Source organism: Mizuhopecten yessoensis, unplaced genomic scaffold, assembly GCF_002113885.1.
Source record: "Mizuhopecten yessoensis strain PY_sf001 unplaced genomic scaffold, ASM211388v2 scaffold8377, whole genome shotgun sequence".
Classification (NCBI taxonomy): domain Eukaryota; kingdom Metazoa; phylum Mollusca; class Bivalvia; order Pectinida; family Pectinidae; genus Mizuhopecten; species Mizuhopecten yessoensis.
Window position 1 is genome coordinate 300,431 of NW_018407517.1, and position 22,206 is coordinate 322,636.

The following is a 22,206-nucleotide window of genomic DNA, read 5'->3' on the forward strand; positions in this document are numbered from 1 at the left end:
TAAACTTGGAATTCCTGCCTCATCCCCAGGGGTTAGAGTGGGGCCCCAAAGGGAACATTTACAAATATTTTAAAATTCTTATCCTTTGATGACATGACAAGTATTGTATTTCACTTAGTTTACATGCTGATTTCCACATCACATCTAAACAATAAAATAAAGCTACCAGTACCTATGATATAACTCAGGTGACCGCTAAGGCCCTTGGGCCTCTTGTTCTAATTTAGTCTGGAACATGCTTGGGCCAAGGGAACTCAATTTTGTACAAACAGTGAGTGTGGGCTGAGGAGCGGCCGGGCACAATAGGGGAAACAGCAAATTCTTCAAAATTCTTCTTCTTCTGTAGGAATGACAGGATTTTGTCCAAGTTTGGTATGAAGCATCCTTAGGTGAAGGTGAAGCAATTTTGTATAAATGGTGGGTCTGACCCCCGTGTGGGCAGAGAAGCAGGGCCAAAAAAGGGATATAGAGGAACAGTTTTGATTTCCTTCTACCGTTGGGATGAAGGTATTTTGACCAAGTTTGAACAGTAGCATCATATTTGGAAGGGAAATCAATTTTGTATAAATGGTGGGTTTGGACCCCCTGGGGTCTGAGGGGCTGGGCCCAATAGGGGAAACGTGGCAAATTCTTCAAAATCCTTCTTCTTCTGTAGGAATGACAGGTTTTTGATTAAATTTGGGATGAAGCACCCTTGGGTGAAGGGGAACCAATTTTGTATAAACAGTGGGTCTGACCCCCCATTTGACAGAGAGGCAGGGCCAAAGAGGAAAGATAGCTTTTAAATCCTTCTCCTTCTGTAGTTCTACTGGGCCGATCGAACTGAAACTTGGTAGGAATGATCGACTCATTTCTCAAAAATGTATGACGTTACTCTCACAAACAAATGATGTAACAATCAATACCTACTCACAAGAGCAGATAACTCTGCAATACGAAAAGACGGAATAGCCGCCACCGCCGCCATTTTGAAAAAAAACACTATTTCAAACTTAAAATCAAGTTCTAATTGGCTGATTTAACTGAAACTCGGTCAAGGAATGATCAAATCATGGTCCTGACAAACTTAACTTAACATTATACTTCACCATTTTTACTCAAATTGTTAGGGATGATTGAATACTGTAGGCATCTAGTTTACTTCATTTTGCTTGGAACATTCTCTTGGGAAACTTGTGTTATTTTTTAAACCAATATAAATTAAGGCTTGTCACCTGTTCTCTTTTCAGTTTTGACTACTTCCAGTCACCAAATCAGATGGTCTTGTACAGCTGCTGCTGTGTATCTACATTTGTATATTGATTCATAAAACAAAACAAAATGTGTTAACACAATATCCTTTGCTTGCCTGAGACCTTATTGACTTATTCCTTTCTAAGGTAATGATAAAGAGACTAGAATTTTTATTGCTATATCAGATTAATTAAAAATGCTTATAAATGCTTTTTATGTTGTCGTGTTACAAAATATTTTGTAAGCCTAAATCATGTATGAATATCATGTATGCATGTGAGGGGAAGTATTGTTTTATTGATGTAATAAGTTGTATACTTGTCAATAAACAGGATGATTAATTTTTGGCATTGCTTATTTTCTATATATTGATATTTGAGTTGTTCGCTTTCAAGGTCACAGAGATCAACTTTTTGAATATGAAGTGGCCATATCATGATATTTAGCATGTAGCATGATGAAGGGCTACCAATTGCAAGTTGAAATTAATTACCTTGACCTACTTTTAAGTTTGCAAGGGTTAAATATGTTAAAATCAATTTTAGCTCACCTGGCCCGGCGTCCGTCCGGCATAAACTTTTTACTTTAAACAACTTCTTCTCAGTAACCAAAAGGTTGAGGGTGATGATATTTGGCCAGAAGCATGCTTGGATGCAGGGCTACCAAGTTTGTTCAAATAAATGACCTTCATCAATTTTCAAGGTCACAGGGGTCAAATATGTAAAAATCTTTAATCAACTTCTTCTGAATAACCACGAGGCCTTGGATGATGATATTTGGCCAGTATTATGCTGGGATAAAGGGCTACCAAGTTTGTTCAAATAAATGCCTTGCCTTATATTCAAGGTCACAGAGGTCAAATATGTTTAAAACTTTTAAACAAGTTCTCCTGAATAACCAAGAGGCCTAGGGTGATGATATTTGCCCAGTAACATGCTGGGATGAAGGGTTACCAAGTTTGTTCAAATAAATTACCTTGACTTATATTCAAGGTCACTGGGGTCAAATATGTTAAAAACATTTAAACAACTTCTTCTGAATAACTGAGAGGCCTAGGGTGATGTCATTTGGCCAGGAACATGCTGTGATGAAGGGCTACCAAGTTTGTTCAAATAAATGACTGTGATTTATATTCAAGGTCACAGGGGTCAAATATGTTTTTAACCTTTAAACAACTTCTTCTGAATAACAAAAATGCCTAGGCTGATGATATTTGGCTAGTAGCATGCTGGAATGAAGGGCTACAAAGTTTGTTAAAATGAATGACCTTCATCTTTTTTCAAGGTCACAGGGGTCAAATATGTTTTTAACCTTTAAACAACTTCTTCTGAATAACCAAGAAGCTTAGTAAAATGCCATTAACATGCTTGGATGAAGGACTACCAAGTTTGTTCAAATGAATGACCTTGACATATATATTCAAGGTCACAGTGGTCAAATATGTTTAAAACCATTAAATGACAAAAGGCCAAGAGTGCTGATATTTGGCCATTCACATGCTGGGATGAAGGACTACCAAGTGAATGACCTTCACCCATATTCAAGGTCACAGTGGTCAATATATGTTTAAATCTTTAAATGATTTGTTCTGTATAACCAAAAGGTCCAGGGTAATGATATTTTGCCAGAAGCATGCTGGGTTGGAAGACTATAAACTCTGTTCAAACTAATGTCCTTGTTCGACATTCAAGGTCACAGGCGTCATATGTTTAAATCTTTTAATAGGTTCTTATTAATCAAACACTGATATTCAAGTGTGAGATTGATACCAGGTGAGCGATGCAGGCCCATTGGGCCTCTTGTACTTACTTCAGGATAAGTAAAAGGCTCCAGGTCATGATATTTGGCAAGTAGCATGCTAAGATGAAGGGCCTTTCAAGTTTTTAAAACCATCAACATCAGAGTTAGTATGCTTGTACAATGAAGTATTCAATGACCAGCTGACTATCAAGAAAAAAAGCTGCATTTGGTTTGAGAGTATGGTTTTGGTCATTTACAAATCAGTGTCTACACAACAAAAGCTAGTTTTTCATGTAGTCTCTTTTTTATGATCAGCATATGTGTTTATACATGTATTGTGAAAAACCACTAAATGAAGCTAACCAAGATGTGAGTATTTCTGTTATCGAATAGGTGATATTAAGGTAAAAAATAAATTTCTTTTTAGCTCACCTGGTCCGAAGGACCATTGAGCTTATGCCGTGGCACAGCGTTTGTCGTCCGTCGTCAACTTTTTCTTAAAAACCTATCTCCTTCTACATGCCAGAGAGGATTTCAACCTTTAGTCTGAAGCATCATTAGGGGAGGGCAATCATTTCTAAAATAAATGAGGTTTGTTAGACTCCTGAGGCCAGCAGGGCTGGGCCCTGAAGGGGAACTTAGATAAAATTGCTTTAAAACGCATCTTCTCCTAAACACCAGAGAGGATTTCAACCAAATTTAGTCTGAACCATCACTAGGGGAGGGCAATCATTTCTTAAATAAATGAGGTTGGTTCGATCCCTGAAACCAGGGTGGGTGGGGCCCTGAAGGGGAACCTAGTGAAATTTGCTATAAAACGAGAGGAAAATTATCTAATATTTTGCTTTAAGACGCTAATACCCCCTAATTGCCCGAGTGGATTGTACAAATTCTGGAAGAACATTATTGAGGAAGAACAAACATTTCTTAATTGAATGAGGTTGATTTGACCCCTGCGGTCCTAAGAAATGATACAGCTAGATTATCATACTCTATGGTGTAGTTTTCATAAATTGTTAAAAATTGTTTTTTTTACACCATGTAATATGACATATTACTTATTTCAAAATCTGTTAACATGGCAACTCAATGAAGGCCTCGGATTAGTTGAAAGTCAGATATTGTGGTCCCAGTTGCAGAGCTGCCAACTCTTACGATTTAGGCGTAATTATTACGATTTTGAGGTCTGAATTACGCTAGTACGATTTTCTAAGTAAAATTACGATTTTTAAAAAAATCCGGATTTTTTCCGTTTTTTTGTTATTTTCGCCGTTATCCGGTCCCGATGTCCGTTTTCAGTATTATAATCGCAAATCAGATACACACGTGCGTTTGCATCGATTCTCGAGATAGGCTGGAGTTAATTCAATGTGAAAAGGACGTTTGTAGATGAAGTAAAATGGCGGAAAAACGTGTCAAACTGGACGGGCAAGAAGACGTTTCTCCTAGGAAAAAAAGGAAATTATCCATTCCGACGTTTAGAGGGGAATATCCGAAGCTGTATCCGGACATTGTAAAGTCTGCCAAAGGAACTACTTATGCCCGATGCATTCCGTGTTGCTGTGATTTTGTGATTTCGCACGGTGGCGGAAATGACATAAAAAAAGCATTTGAATACTACCTGAGATTACTATTTCTTAATCTCTAAGGTTGGCAGCTCTGCAGTTGGGTTAGCAGCAGATTATCCCTTAGATAGACACTTGATAGCTGTAACTAACTCCTGTGTACTAAACTCATGTCCAGTTCAGAATATAGACAATCATTATTATTTGTATGCTCATCAGGACAAAATGATGTCTCAGCTGTGGTATCAGCCAAGTCTTTAAAATATTTGAAAAAATCATCAAGTGATCAATCACCCATATGTACAGGTTTACGCTTAGAAAAAATACGGTAAAAAGACTTTGGGTCGTTACGTCTTAAAGTGTCCATCATATTACCTTCCATTTGGAGATACAAGCGCTTCATTTTAGCACAGACTAATCTAATTCTGTGGTTTTAGCTTCATAAAATTTATACCACTTTTTGGACGAAGTCAAATTATCTCTTGTTAATACAGACTTACCTGTCCTTCTTTTGCTAATTAGCTTAATCGTAACTCGCAGTGATTTGCCACCCTATCGGCTGTGACGTCACAAGTTCAACGCCTGTAGCGGTCACCATCCAAGGAATAGGCGATTTTGAGAACAGCCATGGTCATACAGCGTCAGATTGCGAATTTTATTTTTTTTAGTTTTGAGGAATCAGATTATGCTGAAGATAACATGTAGATGGTATCCAGCCACAGAAATTCCAGACAGTGAGTTTAATTGAAACTAAACTGACGACTCTGAATAGGGTAACGTAACTGGTAGCATTGCATGTCCTAATTTTGAGCACTTTTGATTTTTTCTCTCGTATGAACGAGTTTGAGGGAAATTAAACAGAAATAGTCTTGACGCTGTCGATCAAAGATATTTTAGCTGGAAAGTCAGTTTGCAATTAGTTTCTTTACTCTACACAGAGACGTATATACTTTATATGTCTCTGCTCTACGGTGAAAACTTATCCAATCATGTCGTCATTGAACAGCACAACTTCGTGACCAGTTCCTGTGCCGGAATATTTATCTTGCAAAGTTATATACTGTGGTACCTCTACGGTCCAAAAATACGAAATATATCAGTGAAAAATGTTTATAAAATAACTTCGAAGTTGATGTCTGCTGTTTTTAAATGTCAATATTTTTAGTAATGGCAAATCGACGCAATGAGATTTCTTTCTTATGTTAGGTCGACAATTCAAATAAACAGCAAAATAACGACAGTTACACATTTAATTGTAAACAATACAGTACAACGGACTATATAATCTAATTTCGTGATTACATTTATCTTTTCAAAATATAATTGAATTTATATGAGATTCAAACATTTTTAGCTCACCTGCCCGAAGGGCAAGTGAGCTTATGTTATGGTGCGGCGTCTGTCCGTCCATACGGCATCCGGCGTCCGTCTGTCCGGCCTCCATCTATCCAGCGTCAACTTTTTGCTTTAAACAACTTCTTTTCGGTAACTAAAAGGCCTAGGAAGATGATATTTAGCCAGTAGCATGCTGGGATCAAGGGCTACCAAGTTTGTTCAAATAAATGACCTTGACCCACTTTCAAGGTCACAGGGGTCAAATATGTTAAAAGTCTTCAAACAGCTTCTTCTCAATAACCAAAAGGCCCAGGGTACTGATATTAGGCCTGTAGCATGCTGGGATGAAGGGCTACCAAGTTTGTTCAAATGAATGACCTTGACCCACTTTCAAGGTCATTGGGGTCAGATGTCTTTAAAATCTTCAAACAACTTCTTCTCAATAACCAAAAGGCCCAGGGTACTGATATTGGGCCTGTAGCAAGCTGGGATGAATGACTATCAAGTTTATTTAAATGAATGACATTGACCCACTTTCAAGGTCACTGGGGTCAGATGTCTTAAAATCTTCAAACAACTTCTTCTCAATAACCAAAAGGCCAAGGGTACTGACATTGGGTCTGTAGCATGCTGGGATGAAGGGCTATCAAGTTTGTTCAACTGAATGACCTTGACCAACTTTCAAGGTCACAGGGGTCAAATGTCGTAAAATCTTCAAGCGACTTCTTTTCAATAAGCAAAAGGGCCAGGGTACTGAAATTGGGCCTGTAGCATGCTGGGATGAAGAACTACCATGTTAGTTCAAATGAATGACCTTGATCCACTTTCAACCTAATGTCCTTGTTTGACAATCAAGGTCAGAGGCGTCATATGTTTAAATCTTTTAATAGGTTCTTATGAAATTTTAAGATTACAGGTGTTAGATTAATAACAGGTGAGCGATGCAGGCCCATTGGGCCTCTTGTTAGGTCACCTGAGACAAAGTTTGTTATGGTTTATAATGGCAAATGATACTTTAAATATTACATGTTATTAACTTGATTGGAATTATAACCTTGAGTTGACAGTTTGATACTTTGAAAATTTTGAACCAGCCCTACCCCCAAGGGCTGTAGGGTGGGGCCCAAAGGAGTCGGTGTGCTAAAATTTCTTCATTTTCCTTGTTTAGAATCAGAGGTGCTAGTTTCAAATGCTTTTTAGTCTGAAATCTGTATTCTAGATATTGAATAAGGTGGTTTTATTGTTTTTTGTCACTTTGAATAATACTTCTGTTCATGTTAAAAACAAAATCAACTCTCTGTATAAATATATCAGGTGACCGTTAAGGCCCATGGGCCTCTTGTTGTTTCTCCCTATATTTTTTTGGAGCTCCACAAAATCCACTGAGTTTCTATGTTCTGGAGTTTCGTACGGACAATTTCTATCGATTGGTGGACTGTTTATATGCATATGTGATTAAATCATAATATTCATCATCAAATATTGGTTTTGGAAGATGATATGGACAGGAAATCTAGTCATGACGAACGGGAATCACTCTCGGACAGCAGTGGTCACTCAAGTGTATCGGTCACAACAGTGGGTAACATTTTACAAGAGGCTAACTCTGTATTACATGGTGAAAGTATGGATAAACCTGTAACATCGACACCTAAAGTTCAATTTTTACAGACTGGCTCGGGTCCTCTGAACCCTCCTAAGTGGGCAGAGTCGTTAATTGACAGTGTGACACACCTCGGCATAGACGTCTCCAGCCTGACTGGAAAAGTGGATACCATATCAAAACGCCTGATTAAACTGGAATCCGGGGATAAGAAAGTGAGTACTTTAGACATTAAACTTTCCAAATTTGACAATGATTTTGTGGCATTAAAATCTGAGATATCTGACAGTGTGCGGAGGACAAAGGAAATGATTGACCTCCTATCGGACAGGATGGACAGCCTCGATTTCCAGGTCGGTACTTTGGAGGACCGTATTATTTCTCTCGAGGCGGACAGTCGATCAATTAAAAATGATCTTGTAGATGCGAAATCCCGCTCAATGAGAGACAATCTCATATTTACCAATATCCGCGAGATACCGAATGAGACTCGAAAATAACGGAACGAGTACTAAAAGATTTTTTAGTAGAAAAGCTGAAGATGTCGTCAGACAATGTAGGAAACGTCAAGTTTGAGCGAGTTCATCACATCGCAGGTAAAGGTTCACCTCGACCAATCATCGCCAGATTCCACGACTACAAGCAATGCCAGGATATACGAAAGCATTCCGGAGAACTGAAAGGCACTGGTCATTTTTAGCTCACCTGCCGTCCGTCGTCCGTCCGTCCGTCCTCATCCGTCAACTTCTCCTTTAAACAACTTCTTCTGAAGAACGGACAGGCCTAGTATTAATGAACAGTTTCCGCCCGAGATATACGCTAAACGCAAAGAACTACTACGTGTCATGAAGCAGAAGCAAAACCAGGGATGCCAGTGTAGGCTGTCGTACGACAAGCTAAACGTCGAAAAAAAACTCTACAGGCCGCCCCCACAGGGTTCCCGTTAGGAGCGCGCAGAGACTGGACGTTCATTACACATACTCAGCTGGAATGAAAATAGGAACTTGCATACAAAATATTGGCAGCATGAATTCGTTGACCAAATTAGCAGTTATGACTTGATGCTACTGTCCGAGTGCTGGAATAAAGCTGAGACGGAACTTGACCTCTCTCTGCTGTCGGACTTTGATGTAAGAGCTTTCCCGCGCTCCAGCAGCTCTGGTGGTGGTTTAGTTGTTCTTTTTCGGAAAGATGTGTCCAAGTTTTTGACTTTCCTCAAATGTGTTAGAGAGATACTTTGGTTTGGGCTAAACTGTCTGGATTATCCCAGTCAGATTTATATATGTGTTTGTCATACATACCCCAAGAAAATAATGTTTATAACAATTTGTATGATATCGATCTATTTACATGTCTTGAAAATGATATCGCTGAATACTCTGCTTTAGGAAATGTTATAGTGACCGGCGACTTGAACAGTCTTATAGGAACCAGATCTGATTTTGTTGCCCATGATGGTATACATGATGTGTGTAATGTCAGAAAGCCTGATGATGTATCTGGTCGTTTAACATTTTTTAATCATGTACTCATTGACAAATCATGCTTTAAAACTGTGAACAGGTTGTAAGTTTGTGATTTAAATTTGTGGTCCGATCATGCACCAGTTGAATTTTTTGTCCAATTTGATAACTTGAATGTAATTAATAGCGATTTTGCTTATAAAAACGAAATGCATACTGTGTATTGATGGAACGACGGTCATATAGAAAGAATGCGTGAAGTATTAGTTACCAAACAAAATGAGTTAAATGAAATGGTTACGTCACTGGAAAACAATTCTGTACATGTAAACCAGTGTGTAGTAAACTTGTCTTCCTTGTTGTGTGATGTATTCACGCCATTTTGTGGCAAGACTTTTTCATACAAATCCAGCACCGACTGAACTGGTAGATGTGTCTCTAATGACAAACCTTGGTTTGACAATCATTGTAAGTTTTTATACAAAAGATATATGAAAGCGCTTGCTGACTTTTATTTTGCGCGTATTCCTGAAAAAAGGAGTGTTTTGGTGAACAATAAACGTATGTTTAAAATGTACGAGCGCAAGATGAAAAGAAGATTTAAGACGCATGAAGGTAATAGAATGAATTACTTGCGTAGAGCAAACCCGGAACAGTTTTATCATTTATTCAAACGCAATACAAATGCTATTATAAATTTGTCTATAAAAGATTTTTATGATCAATTCAAAAAGATTTTTGATTCTGATGAGTATATTCTGATGATATGGAATACAATTCTGATGAATGTATATTTCACGAATTAGACAATGAAATCACAGAGACTGAAATTTTAAATGTCTTAAAAAAAGTCCAAGCCGAATAAGTCGCCAGAATATTTTGTGAATTTAAAGATATTTTCGTGCCATTGTTAAAACGATTATTAAATATGATTTTCACTGGAGATATATTTCCAGAGTGTTGGTCACGTGGTGTTATCATTCCACTACATAAACAAGAGGCCCAATGGGCCTGCATCGCTCACCTGGTATAAAACTCACACTTGTAACCTTAAAAGTGATATCAGATATCAGTATTTATGATTAAAATTCATTCAAAAGACCCTGTTATTTTTTTTTGAACATTTCACCCCTGTGATTGAAAGTCGAACAAAGTCATTATGTTGAACACATTGTATAGCCTTTCATCTCAGGATGCAACTTGCAAAGTATAAACATCCTGGGACCCATGGTTATGCAGAAGAGGTTGTTTAAAGATTTTGAAAAAAATTGACCCCTGTGACCTTGAATATAATTGAAGGTCATTCACTTTAACAAACAAAGTAGTCCTCAATCCCAGCATATGCTACTGACTAAATATCAACATCCTGAGCCTTTTGGTTATTCAGAACAAGTTGTTGAGATATTTTGAACATATTTGCTCCTTGTGACTTTGAATATGATTCAAGGTCATACATTTATACAAACTTGGTAGCCTTTGATCCTAGGATGCTACTGACTAAATATCAACATCCTGATCCTTTTGGTTATTCAGAAGAAGTTGTTGAATGTTTTTCACATATTTGACCCCTGTGACCCTGAATATGGGTGAAGGTTATTCATTTGAACAAACGTTGTAGCCCTTTATCTCAGAATGCTACTGGCCAAATATCATCACCCTGTGCATTTTGGTTATTCAGATGAAGTTGTTTAAAGCCTTTCATCTCAGGATGCAACTTGCAAAGTATAAACATCCGGGGACCCATGGTTATGCAGAAGAGGTTGTTTAAAGATTTTGAAAAAAATTGACCTCTGTGACCTTGGATATAATTGAAGGTCATTCCCTTTAACAACCAAAGTAGTCCTCAATCCCAGCATATGCTACTGACTAAATATCATCACCCTGGGCATTTTTGTTATTCAGAACAAGTTGTTGAAATATTTTGAACATATTTGCTCCTTGTGACCTTGAAGATGATTCAAGGTCATACATTTATACAATCTTGGTAGCCTTTGATCCTAGGATGCTACTGACTAAATATCAACATCCTGAGCCTATTGGTTATTCAGAACAAGTTGTTAAAATATTTTGAACATATTTGCTCCTTGAGACCTTGAATATGATTCAAGGTCATACATTTATACAATCTTGGTAGCCTTTGATCCTAGGATGCTACTGACTAAATATCAACATCCTGAGCCTATTGGTTATTCAGAACAAGTTGTTGAGATATTTTGAACATATTTGCTCCTTGTGACCTTTAATATGATTCAAGGTCACACATTTATACAAACTTGGTAGCCTTTGATCCTAGGATGCTACTGACTAAATATCAACATCCTGAGCCTATTGGTTATTCAGAACAAGTTGTTGAGATATTTTGAACATAGTTGCTCCTTGTGACCTTGAATATGATTCAAGGTCACACATTTATACAAACTTGGTAGCCTTTGATCCTAGTATGCTACTGACTAAATATCAACATCCTGATCCTTTTGGTTATTCAGAAGTTGTTTAAAGTTTTAAACATATTGGACCCCTGTGACCTTGAATATGGGTAAAGGTAATTCATTTGAACAAACTTAGTAGCCCTTCACCCAAGCATGCTACTGGCCGAATATCAACTCCCTGGGCATTTTGGTAATTCAGAAGAAGTTGTTTAAAGGTTTTAACATATTTGACCCCTGTGACCCTGAATATGGGTGAAGGTTATTCATTTGAACAAACGTTGTAGCCCTTTATCTCAGAATGCTACTGGCCAAATATCATCACCCTGTGCATTTTGGTTATTCAGATGAAGTTGTTTAAAGTTTTAAACATATTTGACCCCTGTGACCTTGAATATGGGTGAAGGTTATTCATTTGAACAAACTTAGTAGCCCTTCACCCAAGCATGCTACTGGCCGAATATCAACTCCCTGGGCATTTTGGTAATTCAGAAGAAGTTGTTTAAAGGAGAAGTTGACGCATGAGGACGGACGGACGGACGACGGTCGCCGCGCCACGGCATAAGCTCACTTGGCACTTCGTGCCAGGTGAGCTAAAAAGGTAATATCAATGATACCAATAACTATAGAGGCATAACTTTAGTAATTATAAGTTGTCTGTCGAAACTGCTTACTTCTATTCATAAAATTGAAATAAATAGAATAATCTTTCCAAATTTTTAATTTCTGCTTCACAACTGAGATCAAATGAATAATTACACATCCTCCATAATATGTCTGTATTGCTGTGTATCACTCACTCAATTTTGTAAAATGTATTGTAATGTTGTAATGTTTATGCTGATTAGCCAAAAGGCTAAAGGCCGATAAACTAAACTAAACTAATGGCAGTAGGAGGCCCAAGACACACCTATATACAAATGTACCTGTGTACAGGTATGACATGAAAGGGATGTCAGCAGGTGAGCAAGGGGGTACCTTGCCCCTGAAGTTAGTATGTAGATTGCATTTGTTGTAGATGACAATTTAACAACAATGTCCTCAGGCGAGATAGTGGGGCAATGTATTAGCGGAGACGTATATATTACGTCTCTGGTATAAGGATCAATTTCAAGAAAGAAAGAAAAAAATGAAATGCTAAAAAAAGTACTAGCTGTCACAGAGTCACGTTATATGCAAACCACAATCAGTACAACTGCATCACTCGACAGATGAAAGTCAGAAACGAGGAAAATAATGCTAGACCATGCTATGCACATTATATATCTAATCAGGTGGTTCATTGATAAATAACTCATCTTTGTGAGACTTGAATGGACAGGTTCTCCCACTGCAATATTCTTAGAAGTGGTGTGTATATTTATCATGTGCTAAATTCTTTGGATTGCATAAAGAACAAGAGGCCCATGGGCCTTAACGATCACCTTATATACTTATACAGAGAGTTGATTTTTGTTTTTAACATGAACAGAAATATTATTCAAAGTGACAAAAAACAATAGAACCACCTTATTCAATATCTAGCATGCAGATTTAAGACTGAAAAGTATTTGAAACTAGCACCTCTGATTCTAAACAAGGAAATTGTAGAAATTTTATTTTAGCACACGGACTCCATTGGGCCCCACCCTACAGCCCTTGGGGGGTAGGGATGGCTCAAAATTTACAAAGTATCAAACTGTCAACTCAGGGTTATAATTCCAATCAAGTTATCAACATGTAATATTCAAAGTATCATTTGCCATTATAAACCATAACAAAGTTTGCCCCCATATCTCATATCCCATATCTGGGTCTTGAGAAGAAGATTTTTGAAATTTCAGTCAATTCAACCCTTTTTGGCCCCACCCATCAGCCCCAGGGGTCAGTCAGGGCTGATATGTGCATACCATCAAACAGCTATCCAATACTGATAATGCTAACCCAAATTAAATTACTTCCAATGGAAATTAAACAAATGTTGGTCCAAAATATTATTTTCCTATGTAAACTATAGTAAAGTTTACCCCCTCCCCAGGGGGAAACGTAAGACCCCAGGGTCATGAAATTCACAAATTTGGTAAAGCACCTTAAGACCCTTCCATCTATGAAGCGCATTTGATTCTACCATATCTGGGTCTTGAAAGAAGATTTTTGAAATTTCAGTCAATTCGACCCTTTTTGGCCCCACCCATCAGGCCCCTGGGGGCTTGGGACCAAACCGGCCACTCTTTTTGTTGACCTTTGGCCATGGAAGGTTTCTGCAAAATTTCATTGAAATTGGTTACGGGGTTTTGGAGAAGAAGTCGAAAATGTTAACTGTTTACGGACGCACGACGCACGACGGACGACACCGGACAAAAGGTGATCGCAATAGGTCACTTGAGACTTTGACTCAGGTGACCTAATAAAAATGTTTCAAGTTTTATGATTTGGAGTAAAAAAGGAAAACATGGGTTGCTGCTCATTTTGAGTACAAATTATTGTACCGGTGCATTTTGTGATGGAAATTAACTACATCAATTCTCCTCCTATTTAAATCTTCCACGGTTCCAAGAAATATTAGATATGGAGATAACATATTGTCAGTAACACCAGTCACCAAAGGGTACAAAAAGGTACAAAACAATAACAACCAAAATAACAAAACAAACATTAAAGAAAGCAAAACACAAGGTAAAACGTACGCAGAAGCAGTTAACAATAACAAAACATTTACGTCCGCATTCAAATCCTCAACCGGAGCCCTCGTAAGATACGACATCGTACAGGCCCCCACTCAATCGGCAATAAATTAGTCACGAGACAGCAACTTGTAAATACATTAGGTTCCCTATTTTTATCACTAGCCAATCTTCAGGAAGACCCAGCCAAATTATATGCAACCTTCAACAATGCATTAATACAAGAATTAGGCATGGACTTGGCAATAACTATTGACAGAATTGACTCCATACCCCCCATCTCCAAACTCTAGTGCACCCTCACCAACGCCTAGTATTTGTTCAGAAACAATAGAGAACATGTCCATAAAGTCCCCAGAAACACCATGTCCCACATCCACCAAAACACCGCCCAAAATCCCCCTACACAGAGCCAAAACACCCCCAACCGTACTGAAAAACAAAAGGACATGTAAACAATCAAAATCAACATCCAAAAAAGAGAGCTACGGGTACAACACAAGATCAGCCAACAAACGACTGGTAAAACAACTACACAAATAAAGATAACCTTCGTCTAAATCTAACACATAAAAAACTAACTAACCAATATGGCAGTACAAATGGATAAAAAGGCCGCAAGCTCCCTGTCTGTACTCAGCTGGAACGCTCGCGGCCTCAGAGCTAACTTAAGTAGCCTTAAACAACTACTAACACAACATAAAGTCAAGACATAGATATAATTAAAGTTCAAGAAACAAAAATGAGACCCAATTTAAAAGTTCCCAAAATCATAGGTTATTACGAACCACTTAAACTAGGCAGTCGAACCACAGGGTTAGCGTTATATATTAAAAATGATATAGCTTATAAATCTATTCCAATTAAAGATATCTCCGCAAAAATAGAAATGCTCGGTGCAGAGTTGCACAGAAATAACAAAATAATAGCAATTTTCAATATATATATATAAGTCCCAGTATAATATTAGAGAAAGAAGATCTAGATACAATTTTGAATATAACATCAAAATACCAACACTGTATCTTATCTGGAGACTTGAATGCGGCAAACATAATGTGGGGGAGTAGAGAAAATAACCCCAGAGGGGATTTACTAGAAGATTGGCTCCTAGAAAATAATCTAACCGTACTTAATGAACCCGACCACGGAACATGGATAGACTACAGAACCGGTGGCATATCCCACCTAGACCTTACCATCTCAACACCGAAAATAGGCAACCTAATAAGTTCATGGTCGGTAAGTAATAGCACCCTAGGATCAGACCATTATCCTATTCTGGCAAAATTTAATTTTAAACCAATCAGAAACGTGATCCAATTCCCACCAAAATGGTTATTCGAGAAAGCCAATTGGACTAAATTCCAAGATATATGTAAACATATCAATATTAATGATGTCAAAAACAACGATATCGATATGTACAACGAAAATTTTACTAAAATCATACTTAATGCGGCAACAGAATCAATTCCCAGAACTTCAGGTAAACCTAAAGAATGCAAACACAATCCCTGGTGGAATGAAAGCAGCGCCATAACTAAGAGAATAAAACGTAGATGGGAAAAAATATGTAAGAAAAATCCAACAGAACAACACTTCGAACTTACAAAATAGCTAAAAATAAATTCAATAGAACTTGTAAAAAACATAAAGAAACCCACTGGATAGAATTTTGTAGTTCACTTAACAATAAAACTAATACTTAAACAGTATAGAACAAAATCAAAGCAATACAGGGAATACCACCTAAAGAAATTCCAATATTAGGGGAAAACATGGAAGGAAAAACAAATTTAGAGAAAGCTAATTTACTAGCTAAACAATTCCAAAAAGCTTGCAGTAACCAAAACTGTACAGACGAATTCAAAGATAATAAAAATAAAGACATAAATGGAATTAGAGAATATCTGAACGAAACAGAAGATAATACCACAAATCTTAACATACCGTTCTCTTTAGATGAATATGATAACGCGCTAAAAAAAAACAGTGACCTTGAAAGTGGGTCAAGGTCATTGAACAAACTTGGTAGCCCTTCATTCCAGCATGTTACTGGCCAAATACCATCACCCTAGGCCTCTTGGTTATTCAAAAGAAGTTGTTTAAATGTTTTTAACATATTTGACCCCTGTGACCTTGGCTATAAGTCAAGGTCATTTATTTGAACAAACTTGGTAGCCCTTCATCCAAGCATGTTACTGGCCAAATATCATCACCCTGAACATTTTGGTTATTCAGAAGAAGTTGGTTAAAGGTTTTTTAATACAATTGACCCCTGTGACCTTGAATATAATTAAAGGTCATTCATTTGAACAAACTTGGTAGCCCTTCACCCAAGCATGCTACTGGCCAAATATCAACTCCCAGGGCATTTTGGTTATTGAGAAGTCTGGAGCATCCTTGGGCCAAGTTGACTCAATTTTGTATAAGCAGTGGGTGTGGTCTCCCAGGGGGCAGAAGGGCGGGGCACAATAGTAGAAATAGAGGTAAAACCTTTAAAATCCTTCTCCGACCATTGGGATTAAGGGATTTTATCCTTATTTAGTCTGGAGCATTCTTAACTCACCATTAGTCTTCGCAATTCGTAATTCTACCCAAAACATGCCTACAATGGGAAAATACCACCCAGCCCGGAAAATTTTGAGGTCTAAGGCCGAATACACTCCTACATACCTGCCCGTAAGAAGGGTAAAGACGAGCCAGCCAGCTACATGTAAGCCTCTGCCAGACTGATTTACAATACCAAAAACACCCAGCTATATAGCCAAATTTAATTGTATGCCTTGAAATACACGTGCAATGTAGTATTTGAACTCGATGCTGACCCATACCTGAGCGTAGAGTGCTGTACAGGTTATAAGGTAACATATCCTATAAATATTACCAATCAGAAACGTCTAAATAATATACCGGAAGGGAATCTCCAATGGGATACCCCAGGTACACGTACTCCGTTACACGAAACGTAAATACGTGGGTAAGTTACATGATCTCTGTTTCAGTAATACATGCCAGTTTTTAAAAACGTATTCAAAACACATTTGAGTTTGTATTACGTTTTCTTGTGCAATTTGAACTTAAAAACGAATCATTTGTAGAATTAAACTGGTGCATGGCTAAGAATACATCATTGTTATAACTGATTGTTTGGCACATTTATTGAAGTATAACTATTTTTGCCAAAAGTGATCCGATTTGGGTACTGATCCGATTTGGGTACAGCCTCCTTACACAATGTTCATTCTGTTACTGACTCATTCTTGGTGTTTTTATTCTATGACAAACTGGAAATATCATGAAATAAATAAAAACCTGTAAAAATTACATTGTTTTTACTGACTGATTCTTGGTGTTTTTATTATATGACAGGCTGGAAATATTATGAAATATATAAAAACATGTAAAAATGGCATTGCTACATTTAGTTAACAATTTTGTGATGATATTACATACCCATGGGGATTTAGATAAGGTGAACCCCTAATAAATGGCGCCATACCCCCATTTTGAGAGGTATGGGGGTACAAAAAAAAACAATTACAAAAGTGACAGGGAACCCTGTTTTATTCAAATACCAAACAGGGTCTACGTCTTCGATGTCAAATCATTTAAAAAGAAAGCATGGCATTTCAATTAATGATTCGCGGCAACAACATCAACACAATCTACCCCTGCAGTGAAAACATTTTAACTTGGTAAAAACTTTAATATGTTACCACATGGCTACTTTATAAACTGTTACTTTTGTCTTGTTATACCTTAAATAAAGGTTTTACACTTGATTCTTATGTTTTTATGAGAAAGTGTGTATCAAGTGAATCGATTCGAAAAAATCGTTTCGAAAGGATCAAAATTGAAATCGAACCGATTCGAAAAAATCCTGATTCGTCCCAGCCCTAGATGTACCATTTGAGGAATTGAAGAATGGAGAGTTTAACTTGATATATTCTCACCCTGAAGCCTTAATGAAAACCAAATTTTCCAGACTTCTGCGATCCAAATTGTATCAATATCTTGTCTGCGGAATAGTTATTGATGAAGTCCATATTGTTTCAGAGTGGTAAGTTTTATGAAGTACACATATATATATAACTAAGTCTTTGTACTTAATTTTTACCACAATGATACATTATATAATGATATGAGAACAATATATACCAGGCTATATATATATATTCTAACATCAACACAGTTTTTGCTATGTACGAGGGTTCGATTCCCTCCCTAGGCAGTATTGAATTTAAAGCTGGTGCAAAGTGGGCAGATTGCCTAGTGGCCCCAAATAGCCCGACGAGTACCCTATTTTTTTAAAACTTATTAAAATCATTTAAAGCTATTTTTGTATGTTCACTTTAGAAGGCCTGGGGATGGATATTCAAATGTATTTGGAAGATCCAAGGTGTTAGGTTTCTGGTTTCAACACATTTTATTGTATTTACAAAAGGATTAGACAACAGGCAGTGCCTATATATTAGTCTTCTCCTGAAACGGTACAACATATATATATTTACAAAGAATAATCAGATATATTTACAAAATTATCGATAATTAATTACGTATTGAAATAGATGGACATTTATATGGAAAATATGTATATATGTTTGAATTAATGATATGGCTGAATGTTTACACTACACACACTTATAACAAGGCTAACACTTCTACCAGTGGCGTAGATGACTAGTTCATTTTCGATGTTATGGAACAAGTACTGCGTCACTGGCAACATACATACTTCTAAACACACACCCACACACATACACACATTCACAGAGCAGATTGATATAACGGGAAGTATTCAATAAAAATATACTAATCAAATTCGAGTTAGGTGAATCTATCTATAAGTTAAATCAATAAATTTCTCAACTTTAGATAATAGATAATTATTAGTTTCTGGTGATAGCTCATTATCTTCTGATGTAAGTAATTTCAGACTTATAAATCCTACTACATTATATATTTCATAAAAATCCTGTCTGAAATCAGAATAATTAGGACAAAAAAGAAAAAAAGATCAGCATCTTTCACGGTGCTCCAAAAGAACAACTGCAATCTTGAATAAGGTGATCAGTAAATTTATCAAAGTTTGTAGGTAATGCAATATTTGTCACTATTAGTATATACTTTCATAATTGCATAATATAATTTTACACAATTTTATTTTGCAGGGGAGATGAATTCCGTCCTGCATTTAAGAGATTAGGTGAACTGGTCTGTGTGTTTGACAAGGCTTTCCATTTAATGCTAACTGCAACAGCATGCAACTCCCAAATCTATTGAAACTATCACAAAACAAATTTGAAAACTCCAGCAGTGATATCTGAAAATGTGGATCGACCAAACATTTCCCTGGAGATCAGAAACAGATTGCCAAATATTAAAAAGTTTGAAAAATATGATGACTTGATTGAGCTCGTTGCATCAGAACTGAAGGAAAAGAAGCATTCCTTCCCCGTCACCATAATGTATGTCGAAAACTTGGAAGCCATGGGATACTTTTTTCAATACACCTCTCACGAACTTCAGGAAGATGCGTATGATGGGGAAAAAATTCCACAAAACAGAATATTTGCCCAATATCACAAGGACTATCCAGAGTCAATGAAACATGTTACCATGCAGGAACTCACAAAACAGGATCCAAAGATACAATTAGTCCTGGCGACTGTCGCCCTTGGAATGGGAGTGAATGCACCAAATGTTGTGCGTGTTATTCATTGCAGACCACCAACTACCTTAGAAAAATACCTACAGGAAATTGGACGGGCAGGGCGTCTTGGACAACCATCTGCAGCAATTATGTACTTTAACAACAATGACATAGCGAAAAACAGGAAAGGAATGGCAGAAGAAATGATAAAGTACTGCACTCTCAAAAGTTGTTTAAGACTCATGTTGGTAAATCACTTGCGATTTGATAGTGTTGTTTTCTCAGGCCAAAAGGGAGATTGCTGCTCAAACTGTAAGGAACTGTTCAGTACGTGTACATGATGATTTAGTTGTACAGTAGCAGAATTTGTTATCCTGATTTGACATTCTAATACACAGGTGGTAGTTTTAATTAGATCAAGTAGTTTTTATGTCCAAGAATATCTATTGATGGAACCCACACATGAAGTACCTGTTGTTTTTAACTGAACTAAGGAAAATTGGAAATTTACGCATATCTTAATGATGGTTCCCCCTTTTAATATTGTGCCAGCTGGCATTTATTGTGAGATTTGTGACATTACCAGTTTTCTAGGTTTATTCTAAAAGATACATGAATATGCCCCTATAGCTATGGTCAAATTTTGGGATTACTTTTGATCAGCGAGTGTTTGTCCACAACTTTGATTTAGACCATAACTTTCAAACTACTTGATCTAATTAAAAGTATACCGAAGATCAAAGCTGTAGATACCTTAATACTGTGAGTTAAATATCATTTTCTGAATCTGATTCATCTTCACTTTCTGCTGGAATAGCAATTCCTCTCTTCAGTCTTGCAACTTTCCTCATGACAATTTCCTTATAAGTTACTCTGTCTACATCAAATGGTGACTTTTTAAATTGATGAAAGTTTTCCAGCTTTCGTCCTTGTGTAGGAGTCCAAATTTTCAAACAGACAAGTTCTTTCAGAACACACCTAATATCTCCTTCCAATGAACACTTTCTGTGATGTGTATGCTTGTCATGAATATTTGTCATTCTATCAAAATTGTTAACAACATCCTGAATGACAGGTGCTGCTTTTGTTATGGTGACTATATCTTTTTCAGTTTTGTTGGAACCCGGCCCTCGAATCAGTTCCTTCAATACCAACACTTCGTTCTCTTTCTGTAAATCTGTAGCCTTGTTGTCACCTTTGTGTCCATGCAGTCATGTTTACATACGATCCATGCTTCACTTTCATTGCAATTTTCTCAGGGAGAATGATTTCTGTTTTCAGGATGTAGTCAATGCATTCTTCAAGGTACTTTGACAAAATGGAATGACTGAAGAACACTGAATGCAAAATTTCAATGTCATGTTTGTTCTCTCTGAATCCCCCTCCTTAATGGCATATTTGAAGGTTAAAATCAAAAAGTACCACTGAAGGAACTGCATAACATAATTGTGTAAATCATCCGATTTTCCTGTTTCAGCTTTTGAAATCCTGACCGGGATTTTATGATTTGACACACAGATATCAACTGTCACTCCATGTTTAGCCTGTTCCGGTGTAACGTTAAATATGACGTTGTTGTTGTTGATGTTCAAATCAAACTTGAGCATTCTTCCATCCACTACGCTATTGACTACAAGGTGAGTGTCCAAGATATCCACATTTAGTAAAACTTCAGGTTCCTGCAAATGAAATAGTACATTATTATTGAAACAAGGTTACCGCGAGCGGTATATAATACGCCCGTCACACATTGAATGAGCAGTTGTTTGTATGATTGAAATATATGAAGTATTTGTGAGTAATTGATATTAAAAGAGAAATCATTCAACATAACTGGTAGATCAATGAGTGCAATACAACATCATGGAACGCATGCATTGCATTAATGAAACCAAGGGGAATAACTCCAATAATTACGGTCGGATAATAATGGTTATCAAACTTGTCCAAGCTTCTACGGAAATTAACCTCGTCATAAAAAAAGTGTACATTGTTCGTGTGCCCGTTGTAAGGCACTCTAGTTATTGAGCGGATATCCACAAATTATGGTCGGATAATGGCGGTTATCGAACTTGTGAGCTTTCACCTTGTTGTGAAGTTTAAAGTTAATCTGTTAATAATTACTCGAGATATCGAGCGGACACTGTTTCTGCAAGTCCATAAAGGGGCATAACTCCACAAATTATGGTCGGATAATGGCGGTTATCGAACTTGTCCGAGGTTTCATGGTAATTAACCTTGTTGTGAAGTTTGAAGTTAATCCGTTAATAATTACTCGAGATATCGAGCGGACACTGTTTCGGCAAGTCCATAAAGGGGCATAACTCCACAAATTATGGTCGGATAATGGCGGTTATCGAACTTGTCCGAGGTTTCATGGTAATTAACCTTGTTGTGAAGTTTGAAGTTAATCCGTTAATAATTACTCGAGATATCGAGCGGACACTGTTTCGGCAAGTCCATAAAGGGGCATAACTCCACAAATTATGGTCGGATAATGGCGGTTATCGAACTTGTCC

General features: G+C 37.1%; 2 protein-coding genes and 1 pseudogene across 2 annotated transcripts in view; 2 read left to right on the forward strand and 1 right to left on the reverse strand.

Annotated features, from left to right (window-relative positions):
• The window catches only part of LOC110455770 (conserved oligomeric Golgi complex subunit 1-like), a 123,987-nt gene extending 122,412 nt beyond the window's left edge, over positions 1–1,575 (forward strand). Inside the window, exon 28 of the mRNA XM_021506130.1 lies at positions 1,230–1,575. The gene's annotated coding sequence lies outside the window, so the exon portion shown is untranslated. The remainder of the gene's footprint in view (positions 1–1,229) is intronic.
• Positions 1,576–8,017: 6,442 nt separating this feature from the next.
• Positions 8,018–20,053, forward strand: LOC110455773 (ATP-dependent DNA helicase Q-like SIM). The gene is given in 3 exon segments (XM_021506133.1): positions 8,018–8,165; positions 17,917–18,094; positions 19,206–20,053. Coding segments are annotated over 3 exon segments (1,149 nt in total). The 3' UTR covers positions 20,029–20,053.
• Positions 20,054–20,346: 293 nt separating this feature from the next.
• LOC110455771 overlaps positions 20,347–22,206 on the reverse strand; it is a 7,814-nt pseudogene continuing 5,954 nt past the window's right edge.